Raw genomic sequence first — 21237 nt, forward strand, 5'->3', positions numbered from 1 at the left:
GGAAGCCTTTCGACGTCATTCGCCTATCATCCGTCTTGTCGTTGTTCTGTTGCGCAATCAGCGACAGGGGATCGATCTCCTCCGTAGCGGCGAAACGCCACTCTGAAAGGGTTCATGTGATTGTTAGACAGCAAAATCTGCGTATTTATTATGCATACAAATCGCAGACCCGTTGCGATCAAAACGTCTTCGTGGATATTTTTTTGACAGCGACAACTGTGAGTAAAATTTCCAAACGGTCGTTTATTCGAAGCAATTTTTATTCTATTCTATTTTATTTTATTCCACGATTCTCATGTTCTTTATCGAAAAATATTTTCGGTCATAAATGAAGTAAAGAAAATATAACAAAGGTTTGAGAATATTATTAAAAAATTGTTAAAGTTTTATATTAATCTTTTCAGGGATAATATTCGATCGACAAATAATGCATGTCGAGTATTAAAATCATTGATCAATCCTAAAAATTAGAAATATTAATGGGAAAGTACATTAATTCGCGCGATATTATAGATGTGTGTGTGCTTTATATTTATTATATTTATTATTTACAACAATCACTTAGCTCTCGATTACTTGATAAATTCTTCAAATATTTGCTATCGAAAGAACAGTATTATCAGTCAACTGTACACTTATAAATCAAACCTTATTTTATTTATCTAAATAATTGCACTATTCTATATATCTTCTATACCTCTATGACGAGGAAAAAATATTTTCAATATTTTCATAATATTATATTATAAAAAATCTGATTTATTTAAATCTTTACATATTAAACCGAGTTATAATATATATATATATATATATATATATATATATATATATATATATATATATATAAGCAATTTTTTTCTAACTTAAGGAAACTACAAATACAAGAAGAAACGGATTTATCAGAATTTTTATTAAAGTAAATAGTTATATCTGTCATAATGTTTCATATCGCGTCATAATAAGCGATATATACTATTACGTACATTCATAATTATTATGTTTCAAAATATTGAACGTATAGCGAAAAGTATTATACGCTTATTCACACTGTGCAGCGCAATTCCTATGTCTTCTTTATTGTCAGTCGTATGTGAATGATATTACAAACTTGTTCGTATCTTCTTGTTATTTATTAGCATTATTATTTAGCTATACATACAACTCTGTTAACAATAAATTTAAATATAATTTAAATATACTACATGTAAATATTAGCATTTATATTTTTAAGTCAACGTAAACAATTAAATATTTTTGGATATATAAATTAATTACGTGCATTAACTTGTTTTCTTCTACTTCTCTCTATATCGTTAACATTTAACTTTGGTAATGGATATATTGTTGCTTTCTCAACTGACTTAAGCGTGATATGACACACTTGTATCTTACATACATAAATCCATCTTTTTTACGTAAAATTAAATTTTTTGTTTATAGAAATCTGTCGAATACAAAGAAGCAAAAGTAAGCATTTACATGCACTTACAATTTAAAATAATCTCATGTTTTTATAAATATTTTTTTCTTTTTATCCAAAAAAATCTTGAAAAAATTATATATATAGTTTGTACGTTGCAAAACAATTGTTATGTATCCTGTGCGCTTTTTTCACATTTATAGTTAGTGTCTTTATTAATGAATTAAATTTAAATATATAAGAAAGAAAATAAATGCAAATAAAAAAAATTATAATTAATCATAAATGCACTGATATTTATATACATCTGATTAAAAGTCAGGCTATGATTTTTTTCCTTTTCTAACGATATGACTCTTTATATATCAAAGACATGATAATGTATTATAAAATGCAGCACAGAGAATGCGTTTGTCTTTTTCAAAAAATACAGAGCTGTCAACAAAGTTCCGGTACTGTGTGTTTTCATACATGTATGTCAGAACATCTTACCAATTAACGATGGAATTATTATTGCTTATAAAAATATAGCCTATTAGTATGTCGTTGAAAAACAAACGCTCGTTAGCGGTATCCTGGCGTTCTCTGCTCGAGGAATGATTGGAGATGACACTAAACAAAATCGTAATAAATATGTGTACTCGGTTCGGCCATTGTATTACATGTATACAGAGAAATAACATTATTTTAATATAATAACAAAATAAATATAATATATATTTAATATAACATATTAATATATTAATTTATATTATATTATTATATGATATTAATATAATATACTTAATATAATATATTTAATATAATATATTTATAGTTTTACAATAAAAATTTGTTTTAATAATTTTGATCATACATATATATGTATATATATATATATATAAAATCAAATCACTATAAAAAAATTTATATTTATAATTAGTGTTATATAATTATAAAAAAGAAATAAGCTTGTTTGTCTGTCTTGTATTTCTACGCAAAGATAGCGAATTCTGAATCACCTGGTATGGAGCATCTAAATATCAGACGTGTAATACTTAGAGTACCGCCAGCGCGCAGTTGTTAATGCGATTCAATTCCCGGCATCCTTTGAAGATACCTTGTTGCCGTTGGGCAAAGTGTAGAGGTCGTTCAACAGCTTCATGTGCCTGCCATTTAGGTGAGTGTTCAGGCTTGACTTGTGTTTCGTTCTATAAGGGCACAGGGGGCAGAGAAACTTGGGCTCCACGCCGCATTCGTGCTTTAGATGCCTGGCCAGGCTGGAGTAATAGTTGTAGATCTTGCCACAATTCTTACACGGGTAAGTAACCCTTAGACAATTTATGCCTGCCGCGCGCGCATCTGGAAAACAAAAAAACACGGAAGCAACCGATTAGAAAAGAAGTTCACGTTCGTGAACACGGCCACGACTCTTCCTCGCGAATTCGTGCATAGAGCGTGCGGATAGAGCAGGGTGAGTTCCTCGACCGTGTCTAGAATCTAGCTGGATCTGCTCGTTTAAATCTCGTCTCACTTAGATTGCCTCTGAGGGAGGTGCACATCGTGTTAAACGAAAAGGCCACTCTTTCTGCACAAGCGTACATCATTAAAGATGCATTTCATGCCGAATTACATCGCGAATATTGCACGACCATCTTTTGTCAGTTAATTATAATTGTAACTAATAGATGATGATCGTGCAATATATATTGCAATATATGTATAGTCTTACAGGAGAGTAATAAAGCATTTAGAATCATATAAAAATATTAATCCCAATATAAATAACGACAAGATGTCTCACAGCAAGTCTATAATACTTTAATAACATATTGTGCGGATAAAATAATAAAAAAATTTTAATTATAAAAATATCGAGGTCACGATAAGTTATTATCAATATTGACTAATAAGACTCCAGGCATTTAATTTGTCAAGATCTTTCATCTATTTTATTTATTTTTTTTAACAAAATTGTGTTTGTTTTGACATTTGTTATCTTTGTATATTAAATTTACTATTATCAATTAATTTATAAATATCAGTTAATTTTAATAATATATATATATATATATATATATATATATATATATATATATAAAATCTATTAAAGCAAAATTAATAAAAAAATAAAACATGCAATAAAAATAATATGCAGTAAAAAATACAGTAAAAAATCAATATCAGTTAAAAAGCGAATTTTATATTGTAAATTCTATATCGTGATATTATTGGTCAATTTTGATACATAGCTATAATTAAAAAATTATTATCTCGATATTTCCGTATTATAATGTATTTTATCTTCTCCATATGTTATTACACTGAATGTCTCTCATAAACATTGTAGTTAAATAGTTCCATCAATTCTGAAGATAATCATAACTGGATTTTCAGAACTGAATACATTCTTATTGTAAAAAAAAATATAATATAAATTAAATTAAAATTATTCATAATCGGAAATCGAATGACGGGAAGAATCCAAGGATATCATATACGCAAGAAATTTGCACTTTCTCCCTGTAAAATAGCAATAGATACATATAAAGGGCCCAATTAACTTAGTGTTTTTATCAAATAATATATTTTTTATGTCAAAATAAAAACTGTGGATGACGAAATCCTTTTTTGTAATACAAATAATACCAGCTTCTGTCTGCAACAAATATATTACATTCATAATCGCAATAAAATTAAAATTCGTCAAACATCTACTCCAATAAATCTTTGATAAATAAAGATTGTGTACAAATGTAAAATATACACATTTGCATCAAAAACCTGTACAAATGTGATTTATTCTGATAATAATATTAACTTAATTTTCCCCTGAAGTAGATTTCAATTAAAAAAATAACATAATGAGAAAGACTAAAAATCGCTTTCGAAACCAATAAGACATAATTTAAGATCATTAAGAAGTAAAAGAATAGCAGGAAATAAAGGTTTAGTATAAAATAGCCTTTGTATTTTATATTTTTTACGCGTAATTATGTATAACTCTCAATATAGGAATATCCAACTCCTATTAAGAATATTCTCATTTTAATACAAAAGATTATTTTATTGCAAAAAATGTTTTGTAATTTTCTTAATAGTGTAACAATTTATTCATTTATACATATAATAAAAGAAAAATGATGACATGTACCACAAACGAGGATGAGACAGTATAACCTATAGAAATAAAACTCTGCAAATAATTTTTATTAATATTCTCTTTAACATTCCGTATTAATATTATCTTTATTCGCTTTGTGTACGAATCAACAACTAAACCGTCAACATCAATGAAAAATATCGTAACTTATTTAAGTATATAAAACTATAATTTTAAAACAATATTATTTATACAATTTTATTTTTCTTGAAAAAAGCTTTTGTTTTAAACTACAAACTACAACGTAAAAGAAATAGTATCAATTTTTTCTTTATCGATATATATTTATAAATACTGTTGAAAAAAATATAACAAAAATGCAATTATAATATTTTTCATTGATATTTCTTATCATAGTGTTACATCAGATATTCAATTATAATTATATTTGTTAACAACAATAACGATTCGATAACAATTTAAATCAAACATTAATAATTTCATTGATTCAAGTAAGGAAATGATAAAGGGATGAAATTGTTGAGATCGAGAAAAAAAAGTATCATCTGTCATTATTTTAACATTAAAGAATTTCTGATAATTTTCTTGTATCACATTAAACTTAAAGAATTGTCTTAAGTTATTATTGTAAGGAATCATGATTGTCTTTGAACGTTAAAAATTCGCATATGTCTCGTAATGCATCGCGTTAAATATTCGCATCGGAATGCCATGCTTGCTGTATCGATGTAGAACGGATTTGGATATGGAATACATCTTCGCAGCCTTCCTTAAAGACATTCCACCGGCGACGGCTTCGATGGCTCTCGTCACCTGTTCCGAATCGCGTTTAGATCTCCGCGACTTCATTGTATACCTCGTGCTTCGTAAACAGGTCTCGTAAGCAAATGATTCTGAAACATGAAAGAAGCGGCAATAAAGCACACGTAAAGTAACATGGACTCAACACTCGGACGAATTCGACGGAGCTTTCTTCTCGCGCGATATATCTGCGCGATATTCTTCATAGAAAAAATTGTTAAAATCGTACGAAGAAAAATAAATACACTGTTAAATATTTAAAGTAATTATGAGAAAGAAGACTTTGTTCATGTTTCAAATAATGAAGGAGCAACTCACATACGTTTACTCCGTTTTTTTCGATGCATCTTTAAAAATCCATGCTCGTAAAAAAATGTAGATATCCTGAAAAAATTATACACCGCTTCAACTCCGTAAACAGCATTACAAATACAAACGATACGGATTGAATGATATCTGGACTAAAGCAATAATCGGGAGATCTGAATGAGGTAAATTGATTTTTTATTGAAGAACATCAAAGTCGAAGCATGTATTGCGAAACACTGCCAATAATGTTTTGCGAAAATTCGCCCCTTTATACGCTCGCGTGGATCCTCTTCATGTGCGACTTTAGGTTCCACTTGCGATTGCTCTTATAACTGCAATACGGACAACACTCTGCCTTCTTCTGGCCGCATGAGGCCTTGACGTGCTCCACGAGATGATGCTTCCATCGATACGACTTGGCACACTTGGAGCACTTGTACCTACCCGCGATGTGATCCATATGTTTATATCTAAACTTGCGCTCGGCATAACTGTTAGGTCTGCTGGCCGTGCTCGTGCCGAGTATCGGATAGTCCTCCCAAAGTGAACCTGAAACACAAGAGCCAACTCGTCACGTAAGCGTCGATGACATCTAAGTTGTAAGAGCGATCGTTCGAACATTTCGAGACGCGCGATATCTGTTTTTACTTAAAACAATTACATCTAAACAGCATGCGATGAACATAAACATTTTCAAAGTACATTTCATACCTATATTCGGAAACTGGGGCTACTGCACACTGTCTCTGTTCATTTTTTTTTTTCGCTCCGCATGAGTTAGCTCTTCATAAAAAAAAAATATACATCGTAATAATCTACGGGATATTTTGTTTATAACAAGATAATGAAGAGTAATGTGTGAAAGAGATATCGTAATCTGTAATATAAAATATTTAAACAAATAATTTGAAATTTACATAATACTTTCGATCCTATAGTAATTTATATATAAAATTAGTAATAATTAAGAAAAAGTAAGTAAAATAATATAAAGCTCGAATTATGATGAAAATCCCATTAAAGGTACCAACATTATATAGCAATAATCATAGCAAGTGAAAATTAATGAGGAACGTTCGACAATAATTAAAAGAAAATTAGAAGAGGATAAAAAAAAATGTTAGAAATAAAATTTTGTATCGATGGAATTTTGATCCTGAAATTGAAAGAGTTTGTAATTTTTTTTTTTCACACTCAGAGAGAGTTGCAAGTAATTTAAATCCGTAACGTAGATGTAACGAAGACAAAAGGATGCAGTTCGAAGAATATTCTCGTGACTGCGAATATGTACATAGGTATTTATTTAGAAAGCAAACGAATGCGAAACATCGTTACACAAACACTTAATCGCAGGGCGATTTAGCCGACGCGATGTGTGGGTCAATCGATCTACGGATCTATCGATTGGATAAAGTACATTAGCGGTGTGTCTCGTAGATAGGTGATTCGTACGTTATTCGTCTCTATTATTAATACTGTTGTCTGCCGAATATGTGTGTTATCGTTCACGTACATGATAAGAGAAATTTTGCGACAATAATAAACTTTTTGTAACGAGCACCTTGATACGACTTTCCTCTCTCTAGCATGATTAGAGTTCTGATTTTTGCTACGTTTTCCGATATGCTTCTGTAATTCTTCTTTAAACTATTAAACTTGTATCTTCTTCTGTTTACGAGGCTTTCGTATAAGATACGCTTCGTTACATTCAATCGGCTGAAGCATACTATGTCGAAGTATTATTTTCTCTCTATGAAATGTTGAAGTTAACCACAAATTTAAATGAGTGATTAATGGGACGATATGGCGCTTCGAATACCTGACAATAGTCAATCTACGATCTACATAATATCATTCATTCCCGTTTCATTATTGCGCGATGTAGAAAAACAATCCAGAAACGAAAACACAGGATTAACCGGTGTGCGGTACAAAGCTCTAATATATCAATGTTTACGTTGGATGAAATCGTGTATACTGTAATAGAGGCCACGGATGCATGCTTATCCCTACCGTGAGTATACTCTATCGTAAAAGAAATTACTGGCTGTCACGGAATTACGCTTAATTGTCTCGGTACGTTGAACGTACAATAAATGTAAGTAACTGTCGTCTCTAAAATCCGCTACGCCACATGGCTAAGTGTAATTGGAGCTAGCGTAATTTACAGTCAAATTGCACTCTATATATCTCTCGAGCAGTCTCTATAATGCACGATAATCGACGGTACAAGGACATATTACTAATCGCGTTAAAAAATGACTCCCCATCGACATCTTCTTAAGTTTACGCTCACTCTTAAATCTACTGGTTTTTGACTTTAAGATCAATATATAATCTTCGATGATCGCTGTTTTTCAACGTCTTCCGGCGGGTACATACTATAATTAGAGAGACTATATTAATGTCACGTTTCTTTAGATAATAATCAGACTTCCCCCCTTCACACTTTATACACACACACATACACACGCACGAACATACACAGTAATATCGAAAAATGCTCCAATAATGAACAAAAGTTTCTTTCGACAAAAATACGCGAGCAAAGAAGAAAATCTGCAGCGAAATTTTATTTGTAAAATTCTCTCATTTAAATCGGAAATTAAGCCTTACTTAGAAATCTGATTATCTTAAGCTAAGATCTTTTGACGAAAATTTTGATTATCCTTGATACGAGTATACTTGAATCTTTTTCAATTAAAAGTCAAAACATAATTATATATATATAATGTATATGACATGTAGTTATAATTGCACATAATTTACTTAATATTAAGCAAAATTCTTTATAGACGTATCACTCTCTGCTAAAATAAAAAAAAAAAAATAATAATAATAATAATAATATTCATGTTATGTATTATCTCCGAACCGCAGCTGAAATTTTATGAAAGAAACAGCCATTAGACTAGAATTTGTTCATTCAATTAGCTGTAATTACGTCTGTCTCAGCTTCACTTTCTTCACGTATTTTGCAAATGAAAGAAATACCTAGCCTCCATTTACGATCTAAAAAATAATGTAAAATAAAATAACCTCGCTCACATACACAGATATATGTGTAAGTCCACGAATGTCGCAAGCGCAACTTAGATAAACTAAAACAGTCGCAGCTTGCTCTCGCAAAGTCTTGAACCCCAACGACTACGACATCACACAGAGTCTATAGTACGACACTAAGACCATACAGATCATTGATATGATGTGTCATATTACTACTACACGACGTCTTACGTTTTCTTCGAGAGTCGACACTTGGATAGCGATTTCAAAGCAATCAGACATAAACGCTGTACATACTCGCTGCACTCGGTTAGCATTCAGGCGAGCCAGTATCTTACTCCTCGTCAGAAAGCAACGCGTCAGTTTCCACTTGAACTTTTCATCAGATAAGAACATGGCACGGTGAAACTATAGGAGGACATTCTCCGCATAGGATATATATATATATATATTATCCGACTAGTTGATTATCCTCGAAAAGTTCACAGCGTGAAGTACTGTATTTCCTGCGAGAAGAGAGATCGAATCCACCAACGTTGCGTCGATTCGTATCGCGGGAAAAACTCACGGACGAGTTGCTTTCGCAGAGACATCGCGGTTACGGAAGAACTGAGGATGTCGGTCGCCGCGGCGCCTATTTGATGTTATGCACCGAGAGTAGGTGCTTGAGGAAGCTGGCTTCGATCCTCGATCTGTAGGGGCAGTACTGGCAGGAGAAGTGCGTCTCGAAGGTGACCATGCCGCAGCCCATCTTCAGGTGTTTCCGGAGGTTCGACGCCCATGAGTACATCTGACCGCAGCGGGGACACACGTGCAGCCGCGGCCTCACGATCGGAAAGAGGGGCGCATCTGGAAAGAGAGCGCCCGTTAAAGAATGCGATCACGAAGTTCCGGGAGGATCGGGCCTCGTTCCTGGCTGGGACGAATCCCGCGAGGGCCCACTTTTGCCTCCCCTCTGCCTCTCTCTCCCTCCTCCCGTGTCGGAGGAGTCGGGCGATCAAGGTAGCAAGCGTCGAAATGCAACCAAAGTAATCTCTATCAACATCGAAGCGCATGCCCTGAGCAAATCGGGAATGGATCCTCCGCGAAGTCATCCCCGAGATGATCCATCTCTAGCGAAACCGCGCTTTTCGAGTGTCGCGCGTGAGAATTGTTTCGCGGAATTTGCTCACTCTCACCCTCTCTATCTCTCTCTTTCTCTCTCTCTCTCTCTCTCTCTCTCTCTCTCTCTCTCTCTCTCTCTCTCTCTCTCTCTCTCTCTCTCGTATTCGGAATGCTTCCGAATCACCGAGGAGCAAGCGATGAAGTTACATTGTAAATCGATTTTTCCAAGATTCGTAATCGCACGCGGCCAGTCGTCTCGAAAAGCGCTTCTTCGATCTCGAAAAAGAATATTAACACACGTGCGACTGTCTTCTTGCGCATATTTCCTGTACTTACTTCGACCATTCTCGTGCTTCTCAATACTTTTAATATCTGTAATCTGAAACAGAATAATCTACAGAGAAAGCAATGCGAGGTAAATTACGATGTGGAACGATCGTGTAACCATCGGAAAAAAAAAAAATTAAAGAAATTGTTAGAGAATCGGAGAGGAAATTATTATAGGAAATGTTGCAAGAAATATACTTTATTTTAAATACGAGTTAACGAACATGAAGATCGGTTAAAAATCGCGCGAATGTTAATACAGGTCTATCTTGTGCTTGCAATACAGGTGTCTCTTCAGATTGCCCTTGAAATTCGACTTGTAATCGCAGATGGTGCAATGAAAGTTGGGCGGTTTCCCGCAGGCCATTTTCTGATGTAGACGTAGACTCGACGGCCAGACAAAGTGTCGTCCGCACCATTGACACGTGTACTTGGTACCTGCAACAGAAATACTAGTCAGCGAGAAAATTCTTTCATAGTTACGTGGAACCGGAGAATTCTCCAAGATGCGAACAAGGACGCCTTCCAAGCTATCTTTCTACTCGCACAATGCTTTGAAAAATGCAATCTCTTGCGATTAATGCAGCATGTGATAAAAAATGTGTCTCTAAAGCACTTTTACACAGAAAAGATTTTATTACTTTAACTATTATATAAGTTCGTGTATTTGCTTTTTTATCCAAACCTAAGACTTTTATGATAGAGATATATATAAGGGATTAGAAGCGGCAATTATAATACACAGATTAATTGCATATAATTGAAAAGAGGGCAGGATTTACGTCAATAATTCATTACGTTTTTAATTCTATATACACATTTATATGTTTTTTTAATATTTTAGTTTGTAGCGAATGTTAGAAAATACGTGCTTAGATATGATTTTTAACAAATGTCAACGATAAAATGTCAAAGTGCTTAATAACATGAAAATAATATAAGACAAAAATGAGATGTAGATGAAACGATTAAATTGGAGATATTAAATGACTATAATTGTTAATTATAAAATGGTGCCGATCTTCAAAATATTCCAATTTCACTGACTCTGTTTTAAACGAAATATAGCTCCCCATACACGTGAATAACTCATCTGTAATGAACAAAAATCATTTTTCCAAGCTGTACTAATAATTTATTTGTTCAACACGCGACATTTTTTGGCGGGGAAGAAAATTTTTTTAACACTAATATGTGTTTACAGCATGGGTCTATCAAATTCGATAACGTATTTTTAAATTAATTATAAATAAAATATATATTGTAAATACATAAATTTGTACTTTTGTAAAAATAATTTCAATATAAGTAACAATATATATGTATCAAACTTATTGTAAAAATTGTTCATAACAACAATTTATGTAGGTGTGTTTTCAGAGAAAGATATATCCATGATATATAAATACAAATAAATAAAAATTATGTGAGAATCCTGAGATTAAAGGAAGTCTAAAGTTTTATTCAGGTGGTGAAAGCCACCAATGTTTGTTCTTGATGTGCATCATCATATTCCACTTTTGTTTGGTTTTGTGAGGGCAATATGGGCATTGATGACTCGGTGGTAAACCGCACTCGGTGCGTATATGCTTTTTCAGACTCTTCAACCAGGTGTAAGATCTCCCGCATCTGTGGCATCGATATTCTGAAAACATCATAGTCAGATATTCATTAAAAATAACATTAAAATAACGACCAAAATAATCTCGCAATCAATCGTGAAATATACAGGAAGTCACAAGGACATTAATCGAAACATGAAGAGAATGCACGATGAATTACTCAGGGAATTATTTAATATCACTTTGATTTCAACTCTGATTTACAATAAACAATAATTACACATACGAATAACAAATGAATTTGCTTCGAGCGCAACGAGTTATTCGATAAATAATAATTTATATATCCGTCGTCAAATATGTCATATATGTGTATATTAATATGTGCGGTTAATAACTAGTGCATACAGATCGTTGCAAAGTGACTAGAGATTCAATGTTGCAGCAACAATGATAAGAAAAAAAAAAAAAAAAAATACATCCGTGAAATTTAGCTGAAGTGAATCCTAAAAATGTGTTTCTGTAGACTGCTTCTGTATTTGGTGCGATGCGGACAGTAGGGGCAGCATTCCTTTGGCTCTTTGCCACACTCAACCTTCAAATGATTCTTCATGTTCCTCAGCCAACGGTATTCCTTTCCACATTTCGGACACTTGAAGGAGCCCGGTTTCTTGTCGAGATAATTGCCCGGTCTTGAGGAAGCCTTCGGATTCGCGTAATTAGAACTGCACGCCACTTTGTACTGACTGGCCCGTTCACGATAATACTGACGGTAATTTGGCCAAGCTGTCATCATTCCTGCAAGAAAATAAAACGCACCGGTTAGTAAACGGTTAGTAAACGGTCTCACAGATATTTCGAATCAAACAAGTTCTAGCGGCAGATGACTTTAAATCGCAAAGATGAGAATACTGCATGATACTTGTTCTCTCTTAAAATTAATCTATCGTTATAATTACTCTTTCATTGAGTGTATGTCATTCTTGTGTTCATGTGTTCTTTCAGAAGAGTTCATGTCTTCAATAATAATTAAAATAATAATTAACATAAAGAGAATGACCTTTTATCACTAAATTTTTATATTTTAACATTAACTTTAATTAATACTAATTAATTATCTCCACATTTCGTGAATAAGTTTTCTTCCTTCCAAGAAATAAGAGATTGCTATTAATTTTTAAGGTAAAATATATATCTATAAATAAATATTTTTATTTTACATGTATACATGTTACAGAATAATTGGATTCGTGCAGGATTATTCATATAAGTACGGTCAAAAATGTTCCAGTTTATTTATTGTGTAAAATTTGGCAAGTACTTACAGATTCATCAACAGTGGTATTAAATATATAGTAAAAGTAAATATATAAAAAAAATAATAATAAAAAAATCTCTTGCATTGACGTTAAAGCTTCAATTCATTTGAAAATATAACGAATCCAAGACTTTAGAATGTAAACTCAAAAAAAGAGCTCAGCTCATACATAATGTATTTTCTATCGATTACACTTACAACTAATGAATGGTCTAAAACGCCATAGGGAATGTCATTGATGCGAAGAAATTAATAACTTATTAACAGCTCCATTAAAAGAGCGATTATTTTACTGCTTTACATTAACTTATTGTATGCGCCGATACAAGATTTAATAAATCTTAAATTAAATTTTAAAAATTCGAGAAATCCTAATCAAAAAAATACTAATGAGAAATAAGACGCAATAATCTATGTATTCGTCTTGATGGTAATTGAATGATGGCCGTCCCTTTTTTCCATGTCAATGCGCATGTGTATAAAGTTATCGAATAAAAAATAAAAATCGAAAGACAAATTGGGAAAACTGTGTAAGAGAAAGAGAAAGAGAGAGAGAGAGAGAGAGAGAGAGAGAGAGAGAGAGAGAAAGAGAGAGCGCACGTGCATTACGAGTGCACTAAATGCTGCTAGAGAAGACATTCTTCCCGGGATGATTGGTGCGGATATGCTGATACAAATTGCCACGTTGCTTGGTTCTATGGGCGCAGTACGGGCACTTGAACTTGGGTTCCTTGCCACACTCGTGTCGCGTGTGTCTCAGCAAAGTGGCGCGATGCTGATAACCCTTGCCGCATGTCTCGCAACGATATGGGAAAAGTGTAGAGCTATCACTGCATTGCTCGGCCATCCACAACGTCGTCAGGTTCTTCATCAACGGTATCGACGGGAAGATGCAGTTCCGCGGATGCTGCAGGCTCTTGGGCAGAATCATGCGCGGTATCGACCGACCTGGAAGCGAGAGGAAGAAGAAAACGAGGGACGTTAGTTGCGAGAAGAGATGCGATAAGAGATCGCGTTCGTGAAAACACAAGTAATACAAGTAGGTGAAAAAATGAGGTAGCTTTTCGCTTTTGCATCGAGATATGTGCGATTAAACGTAAAACGGATGATTTCTGAAAGACTGAATCTTTAAATCATCCAAAATCATTGTCAGTCTTTTGAGTCGCGAATTTCATCAAAATTCTGTTTTATCTAAAGCGCATTAAAATTCGGATATGCAGTTATTCAAAATTATACAAATTTTACAAAAGAATGTTAGAGACTTTATGTGTACTAAATTTTTGAAATAAATTAAAATAATTTATTATTTTCAACATACCTAAACTAATAACTTTTCAATATTTGAAACAAATAATTGTTTCATGTTCATATTCATAACAAATTAATTACATTTTATTTTATTATATGTATGCATCATTTTATAATTACAAACTTTATCGAAGTTTTATCGATTCTGGTTTTAATAAAATACAATAATTATCTATGAAAAATCAGAGAACGGTAAATTTAGAGCACAGAAATCGAACTCTCTCTTTGATGGGGGATTATTCAAATATTTATTTATTTCAATCTCATTAATTCATAGTTTTTCAATCAAATAAAATTTAATATAACAAAGATAAATCTATTTCATATGCACATACAGCATAAAAATGTAAAAACATAAAAACTACTTGTCCATCTTTATTTTCTCTCAGTTTTCTTCACTATTAGATTTAGTGTAAATTATAAATTTTCATCATATTATCGTCAGTTTCCGATCGAAATAATTACTCTCAATGTTTTTGTACACCACATAAATTATCGCGTCATCATAATATAAAAACATTTAAATCCACAAATATGTATTACGTAAAAAGTGTTGTTGAAAAAATTGTTAAGCATTTAGGATTATATGTTGGATGATGAAGTACTATTGCTCGACCACATAAGATGCTGATCCGAAACGTAGGAAGAAAGTTTGACGAACCTGAAATCGAATGGATATTAATCAGAATATTCATTTTTAAAGGTAACAAATCACGGGAAGGCGGATTTGTTTTATTCGATTGCAGTTGGTAATAAGTTGACGATGAAATAATCTTAATCTAGAAACGACTTTAATTCGATTAAGTAAAAAAATATCATGTTTTATTCATTCTTTTGAACGGGATAAGACACAAGATACAGTACAAATATGTGTAAAATTAATTTCGTTATTCTACGATAAAAAAATTGATCGACTATTTTTATTATTCAACGATTCTCTCTTCATATATCGCGTCAAGATTCGCGATGACTAGATATATCAAGCAACGATACTGTCACGTTAGGAAGCGGGTGGCAATTTCTCTTTCGGCAAACAGTGACTAACAAATAAGATTTCTTTGTTACGCATTATTCGAAAACCACACAAAAAGCATTTCGTACGTATAATAAAACAGCTCGAACAAAAAGTTTTATTTCAGGATCTATTAAAAATATGTAAACGATACAAATAGTCGTAACAAAAAAAAGGAAAAAACTATCGTAATTTTCCAGAGCTGTTTGAAAATTACATCGATTGGCAATACTACTTGTTAAGATTAAGAGTAAGAATCAACGAAAAATACTGGCGCCGATTTGCCATATTGGCTTTTCCCTTGTCAACGAGTCTCCCTTCTCACAGTCAGTTAAGATCGATGACGTAGACACTCTTCCCCCGATGACACTGGCGGATATGTCTATAGACGTGGCCGCGTTGTTTCATCTTGGCAGAGCAGTACGGGCACTGGACCCTCGGTTCTTGGCCGCACTCGAACTTTGTGTGTCTCTTCAGGTGCCACGCATGTTTGTAACTCTTCGAGCATCGCGAACAAGTGTGTCTTTCGATGTCGTCCTGCGCGTGTTCGCCTCGGCGTCTCCTCGTCGACTTGAGCGGCTTCTCATGTTCGTAGTCAAAATTGTGGAACTCCTCTAGCTTTACCAAGTGTATGTCTTTCGGAATGATCTTCAGCTCGATTCTCTTCACGTCTAAAAAAAAAGAAATCAACGAAAGGGAAAATTAGTTGAGTGAACAAGATACGCGTATAAAGGAGGAAAAGAAAAAAAAAATGAGAGAGGCTTGCGAATGTTACCGCGAGTTATTCCCTTCACCTGACCCTGAAGAGCTCAAGCTCGCGAAAGGATCTCCGTTTATCAGTGTTGGGCTTGCGCGTTGACAGATCACGAAGAACTGCGTTCGATCGGTTCGAAGAGCTATCAATACAGATATTCATGAACAATATACATGGAAATAAAACGATTATCGTAAAGATCAATGGAGTATCGTGAAAAAAATGTTTTATTTTATCAAGTATACAATTAACAAATTGATATAATATCTTTGTTATAATAAATTATAACAAAATTACATACAACATTGTCTCATCGATTTCGATGAGATCATCTCAAAACAAGAAAACAAAGCTATCAATGTGCACATCATGAAATGAGGAAGGAACATCGAGAAAAAGTGGACGAAACCTCATCAGGGTGAGTCGATAATGTAAACGCGCTGGCCGGAATGCTTCCTGCGTATATGTTGGCTGACATGACCCCGCTGTTTGCTGCGAGTGCCGCAATAAGGACACTTAAACCTCGGTGTCAGGCCGCATTCGTAGCGCAGGTGTCGTTTGAGGCTCTTCATCACGGTATAACCGTTGCCACATTTTGGGCACACGTGATTACGTCGACCACTCCCACGTCGACCGCTGCCTCGTCGTTGTATCGATGTTCCCCTAACGCTTTGATTCACGTCGGGTTTCGTCGAGTCGTACAGGCCGACCCCGTAATTTCCATACAGAAACACTGAAAGCAAAACAACAATATGGTTAGAAAAAAAGAAACTGTTAATTGCGAATAATCGTTTAAGAGCCATCGATAGGCCGTAGAAAATATAAAAATATCTCTACGGTTATCGAGCGTTCAACGTTTGTTACGCAAAGCGAGGATTTGAAAAAAAAAGCTATGTTATTTATAATATATTTTAACTAATCGAATTGATCCGCACGATTAAGCCGTAAGCTGACGTTGTATAAAATATCCTGAGAAGCAAGGTACATTTCTAAAAAAAAAAAATGTTTCAAAACTGACATGTAACATAATTATTGTGAACAATCATTTTTAATTTTTAATATTAAATAAATCTTTCGGTATTATTTATCATTGTTTTTATTTTTATATATACTTGTCATGTAATTTAAAAGTATATTCGGTTCTTCTTAAAGATATTAAAGATATTTTTCTGACTTGACATTCTCTCTTACATTATTAAAATATATACTGATGATTTTGAGTTGGATAAACAAAAGTTAATATCATGCATAAACACAATTTACGTACCACGTCACGTAAGTGACGTAAGTAAACCATTTCAAATGCGTTATTGACATGTAAACTGTTGAATCTTATGTGTCGCTGTGCGACACATTCGACAAAAGTCATGTGTAAAATTTACACAGAGACAAACGTCCGACATCGCGAAAAAACTTGATGAAATTCTTCAGAATTTCTATACTTGGACGCATCACATGTATTCCTATGAAAATGATAACCAAAAACGTCAGCAATTCATTGCAGAAAGTAAAAATTCTTAGAAACATAAGTGCGTGCCAGTGACGAACAAGAGATAAGAGCATGATCATAGAATTTTCAAGACAAGATATAGCGCGCAGACAATATTTATTGCTTTCAGAACAATCGCAATAATACATAATAACACTGCTCGTAACTGTTGTCAAAACACGTGACGTTCGTTAGGATTTTAAATTGACGACCCAGACTCTTTCGGCGGGATGCTTCTTCCTAATGTGACAATAGATCTGCGACGTTTGCTTGCTGCGTAGCTCGCAGTAAGGACACTTGAATCTGGGCTCGTGACCGCACTCGTATCTGTAGTGGCGATTGCGATTACTCTTCAAGGTAAAACCGTGCAGGCACTTGGGACAATAGTAAAGAGTCTTCTGTCCTCCGGAGGGTGAATGCTCGACGGTCACCTCGACGCCGGAACCTACGGAGCTCATGAAGGAGTCCATCATGAGAAGATCTGAAAAGTAAAAATCGATTTGTGAGACTTGATTCCGTTGATCGTCCTATTTCTAATAGCTTCTGACTTCGGGCGCACGATCAAGTTTATCTACAGACTTATCGACAAGTAACTGACATTTTTTTTTTTTCATTTTGAAAAAGTAAGAAAAAAGAAAAAGAGAGAAATATACATAGAGGGAAAAAGACAGCCGATTCATGATCGACAAGAAAGTTTCCCCGAAAACTTGTCATTGGCCTTGGATAATAATTGGCTTGTTAAATGTCAATTAAAGTGCAAGGATCATGGATCTAAAGCACACAGAGAATGCGGCTAGAGAATTACTGTTCGTGATATTAGTCTCATGACACGCCGATGGAATAAGGAAACTTGGTCGTGATATGACAAGTACGTTTCTCACACTCTTGGATGCGCACGAAAAATAAGAAAAGACAATACATCCATCGTTAGTTTGGACTATAAACAAACATCGTACGTATGTAGATCATCTACCGTGCAGCTATAACAGATTCATCGGGTAAGTTCCTAGATGTCTGGATGTTTCGGCTGAAATTGAACGGGGGACTCAATCTGAGGGGAAAAAAAAAAAAAAAAAAAAATCAAAGGCTAGAAATATCAGAGGAAAAACACTGAGGCATATTCGGCAGATTATATAGGGTGTCCAAACATCAATTTATTTTTATCTTATATTTCCACAGCGACGATATACGATCATAAAACATATCGCGGAAAATCGCTATCGATAAACCGACGAGTGAAAACATGTTGCGTTCCAATCGGCCAGGAATTCGCGGGGTATTCTAACATTTCGCCAAAAAATGTATCAAGCTCGTTACGTGGACTTTCGCATAGCTCCCGTGAGTTTTGCATCGTCAAAATACCCCGAACAGATGAGATTCCTCGCTCGCACATTCTAAAGTCTCATACATAGAGAGAACTTAATTCGAAAACTTAATGGAATGAAGAACAATCACTTCTACGACGGATTCGTGTCTAACACGTCGCGAATATATTTACCGAATATACAATACTTATATCGCTACATGATCAGTAATTATATATCACAGCAACAAAAACAGTCGGCCACTAACGTATTTCGTGTCTCTAGAGACCCTTTCACCGCGCTAAAATGCGAACGAAAAGACAGGTGCGTGATAATCGAATCTGTATCTCAGTGTTGCTAACTATAAATTCTGAATTCCGCTACATACTTCATAAAAAGACTTTAGAAATAGATTAAATATACAAATAAGCAAAATAATAACAAATAAATGTAACAATAACATGTATAAGTTAAATATGTAATAAATAATACAACAATAACATGTATAAGTTAAATATATAATAAATAATAAGATGAAAAGGTTTAATATAAAAAAAATTTAAGTAGGAAGTGAGCTAATAAGAGCCAAGAGCAATAAGTAGACACAAATAAATGATCTAAAAGTCTTCTTTAAGTACATTAAATGTTTCAGTTCTTTCTTTGGACAATCTTCAACAAATCCAAATGAATGAAAAACAATTTATGCGTCTTGACTTTCGATTATCGATTTTCGTCTTTCATAAGTCTTTTTGATAAAAATATTGTATAATTTCATATTATATATTTTACTAGATTTCATAAAACTAAATACAATTAATTTTATAAAAAATAAAAATATTTTATTAAATTTTATTAAATTACAAGTTTTACTTTTTATGCTATTTAACTAATTAAGAATTCTCTCAACTTCGATATTCGAAAATGTTGTAAGACTAAAAATGTCAGAGAAAAAAAATTTTTAAGTAAAGTTTCTTCAATAACATTTCTGTAATTTATCAACGTACCGTTTTTTGTTTTTTTTTTTTTTTTTTCTTAAAAGTAAATAATTGCATAAATTTATACTTTAATAGGTAATTAAGTTAGATCGAGCGAAAAACAAGCTGGCAACACTGATCTGAATGTGTGACAAACAAACATGTCAAACAATATCTCGAGTCTATTATATTTTCACTATGTTGACGAGTGAATACACTCTATGTCATTAATTGCTATGATTTTCTTGATATTCCAAGTGTACATTACGATGCACCTTTGCATAAAAACTGAATCGTGGAAAAGGGCAACACGTGATTCTATATCAATTAACGAACAGAAAAAAATGACTACGTTTGTTCCGACCGCTTAAAAACCCTGTTCTCTCTTTCTGCCGTTAGTAACAATTCAGTCTTCATGACAAGCGCCTTGTAATCGCTCGGCGCGTCACGTCGTCTATAACAATTCCGATTCATTTTGTTTGTAAAATCAACAACAATTCTTCGCTAATAATAATACATACACCGGTTCGCTCGCTCCTCCCGGCGTCTTACATTTGAGCCTGATCTTGATACATTTATACGCACGCAAATGTTTTCTCATGTCCCATCATTAACTTCACAACCTGCATCATTAAAGATGTACAACTATATTTTAAAAAACATACGGCTCTCTTAAAGCTTCTAATAATCGAAAGATTGCTTATTGAATAGCGCGCGAATACCGGAATTCCGAATGTGTGTTCACACTAAACACTTACTCTTTTTCTTTCACGTACGTCAACAATTTCGCATTGTCAAGTTCGCGTCAAGTATACCGACTGTAGTATACCAATCATATCGATAATCTTGTCGTAATTACACATTAATCATCGGAAAGATTCGCGCGCCGACTCATTAACTGCTAAGCATAAAGATATTTGTTTTTGGTAACGTGTAAAGACGGAGAGAATATCTGACGATAATACGAATCCCACTAAACCAGCCGCTATAAATCTACGGTTCGTCGTTCCTTTCAGCAGCAGACCCCGGACGTAAATACACGGTGTGTACGAAACACCGTCCAACAGACGAAGACACAGGAACTGCACCACGCTCGTAAAACTCTTTAACAGTTACAGGGACGTTGGCGAGATGTATCTTCTCGCACCGAGTTGCGACTCGCACGAATCGCAAGATATAAAGAATCTTTCTCGACGACGTTATATCGCGTTCGAATCAGACACAATCCCCGAGTAACGATCGCGCAATCGACGACTCGCGCGTGAGAAGCGTAAATCTATCTACCTATCTAAGAGTTTGAAAATCCTATCGACCATATATGCTCGTGCGTTTTGTACGCGCGAATGCGTTTCCTTGAGCGATTCCGTGCTCGTTTCGAGCCGGAAAATGTTGCCTCATCGTCTCGTTGCCTCGCGAGGTCGCAGCACGCCTCTATCTCTTTACTTA

The 21237-nt window shown here is 34.0% G+C and overlaps 1 protein-coding gene across 19 annotated transcripts in view; it reads right to left on the reverse strand.

The window, feature by feature from the left end:
• The window catches only part of LOC140676205 (uncharacterized), a 229874-nt gene that overhangs the window by 102523 nt on the left and 106114 nt on the right, over positions 1-21237 (reverse strand). The window contains exon 7 of one of the 19 annotated variants that reach the window (XM_072911054.1): positions 5163-5416. The exons of 11 other annotated variants lie outside the window; for them this stretch is intronic. In XM_072911054.1, coding sequence (XP_072767155.1) covers positions 5178-5416 — 239 coding nt within the window. In that variant the 3' untranslated portion in view covers positions 5163-5177. Of the gene's footprint in view, positions 1-5162; positions 5417-5810; positions 6183-6917; positions 9489-11515; positions 11716-11848; positions 12431-15567; positions 15942-16422; positions 16758-17636; positions 17995-21237 lie in introns of those variants that run through there. 7 more of the 19 variants (XM_072911041.1, XM_072911058.1, XM_072911062.1 and 4 more) reach the window with 7 other exon arrangements.

Source organism: Anoplolepis gracilipes, chromosome 2 (assembly GCF_047496725.1).
Source record: "Anoplolepis gracilipes chromosome 2, ASM4749672v1, whole genome shotgun sequence".
Classification (NCBI taxonomy): Eukaryota; Metazoa; Arthropoda; class Insecta; order Hymenoptera; family Formicidae; genus Anoplolepis; species Anoplolepis gracilipes.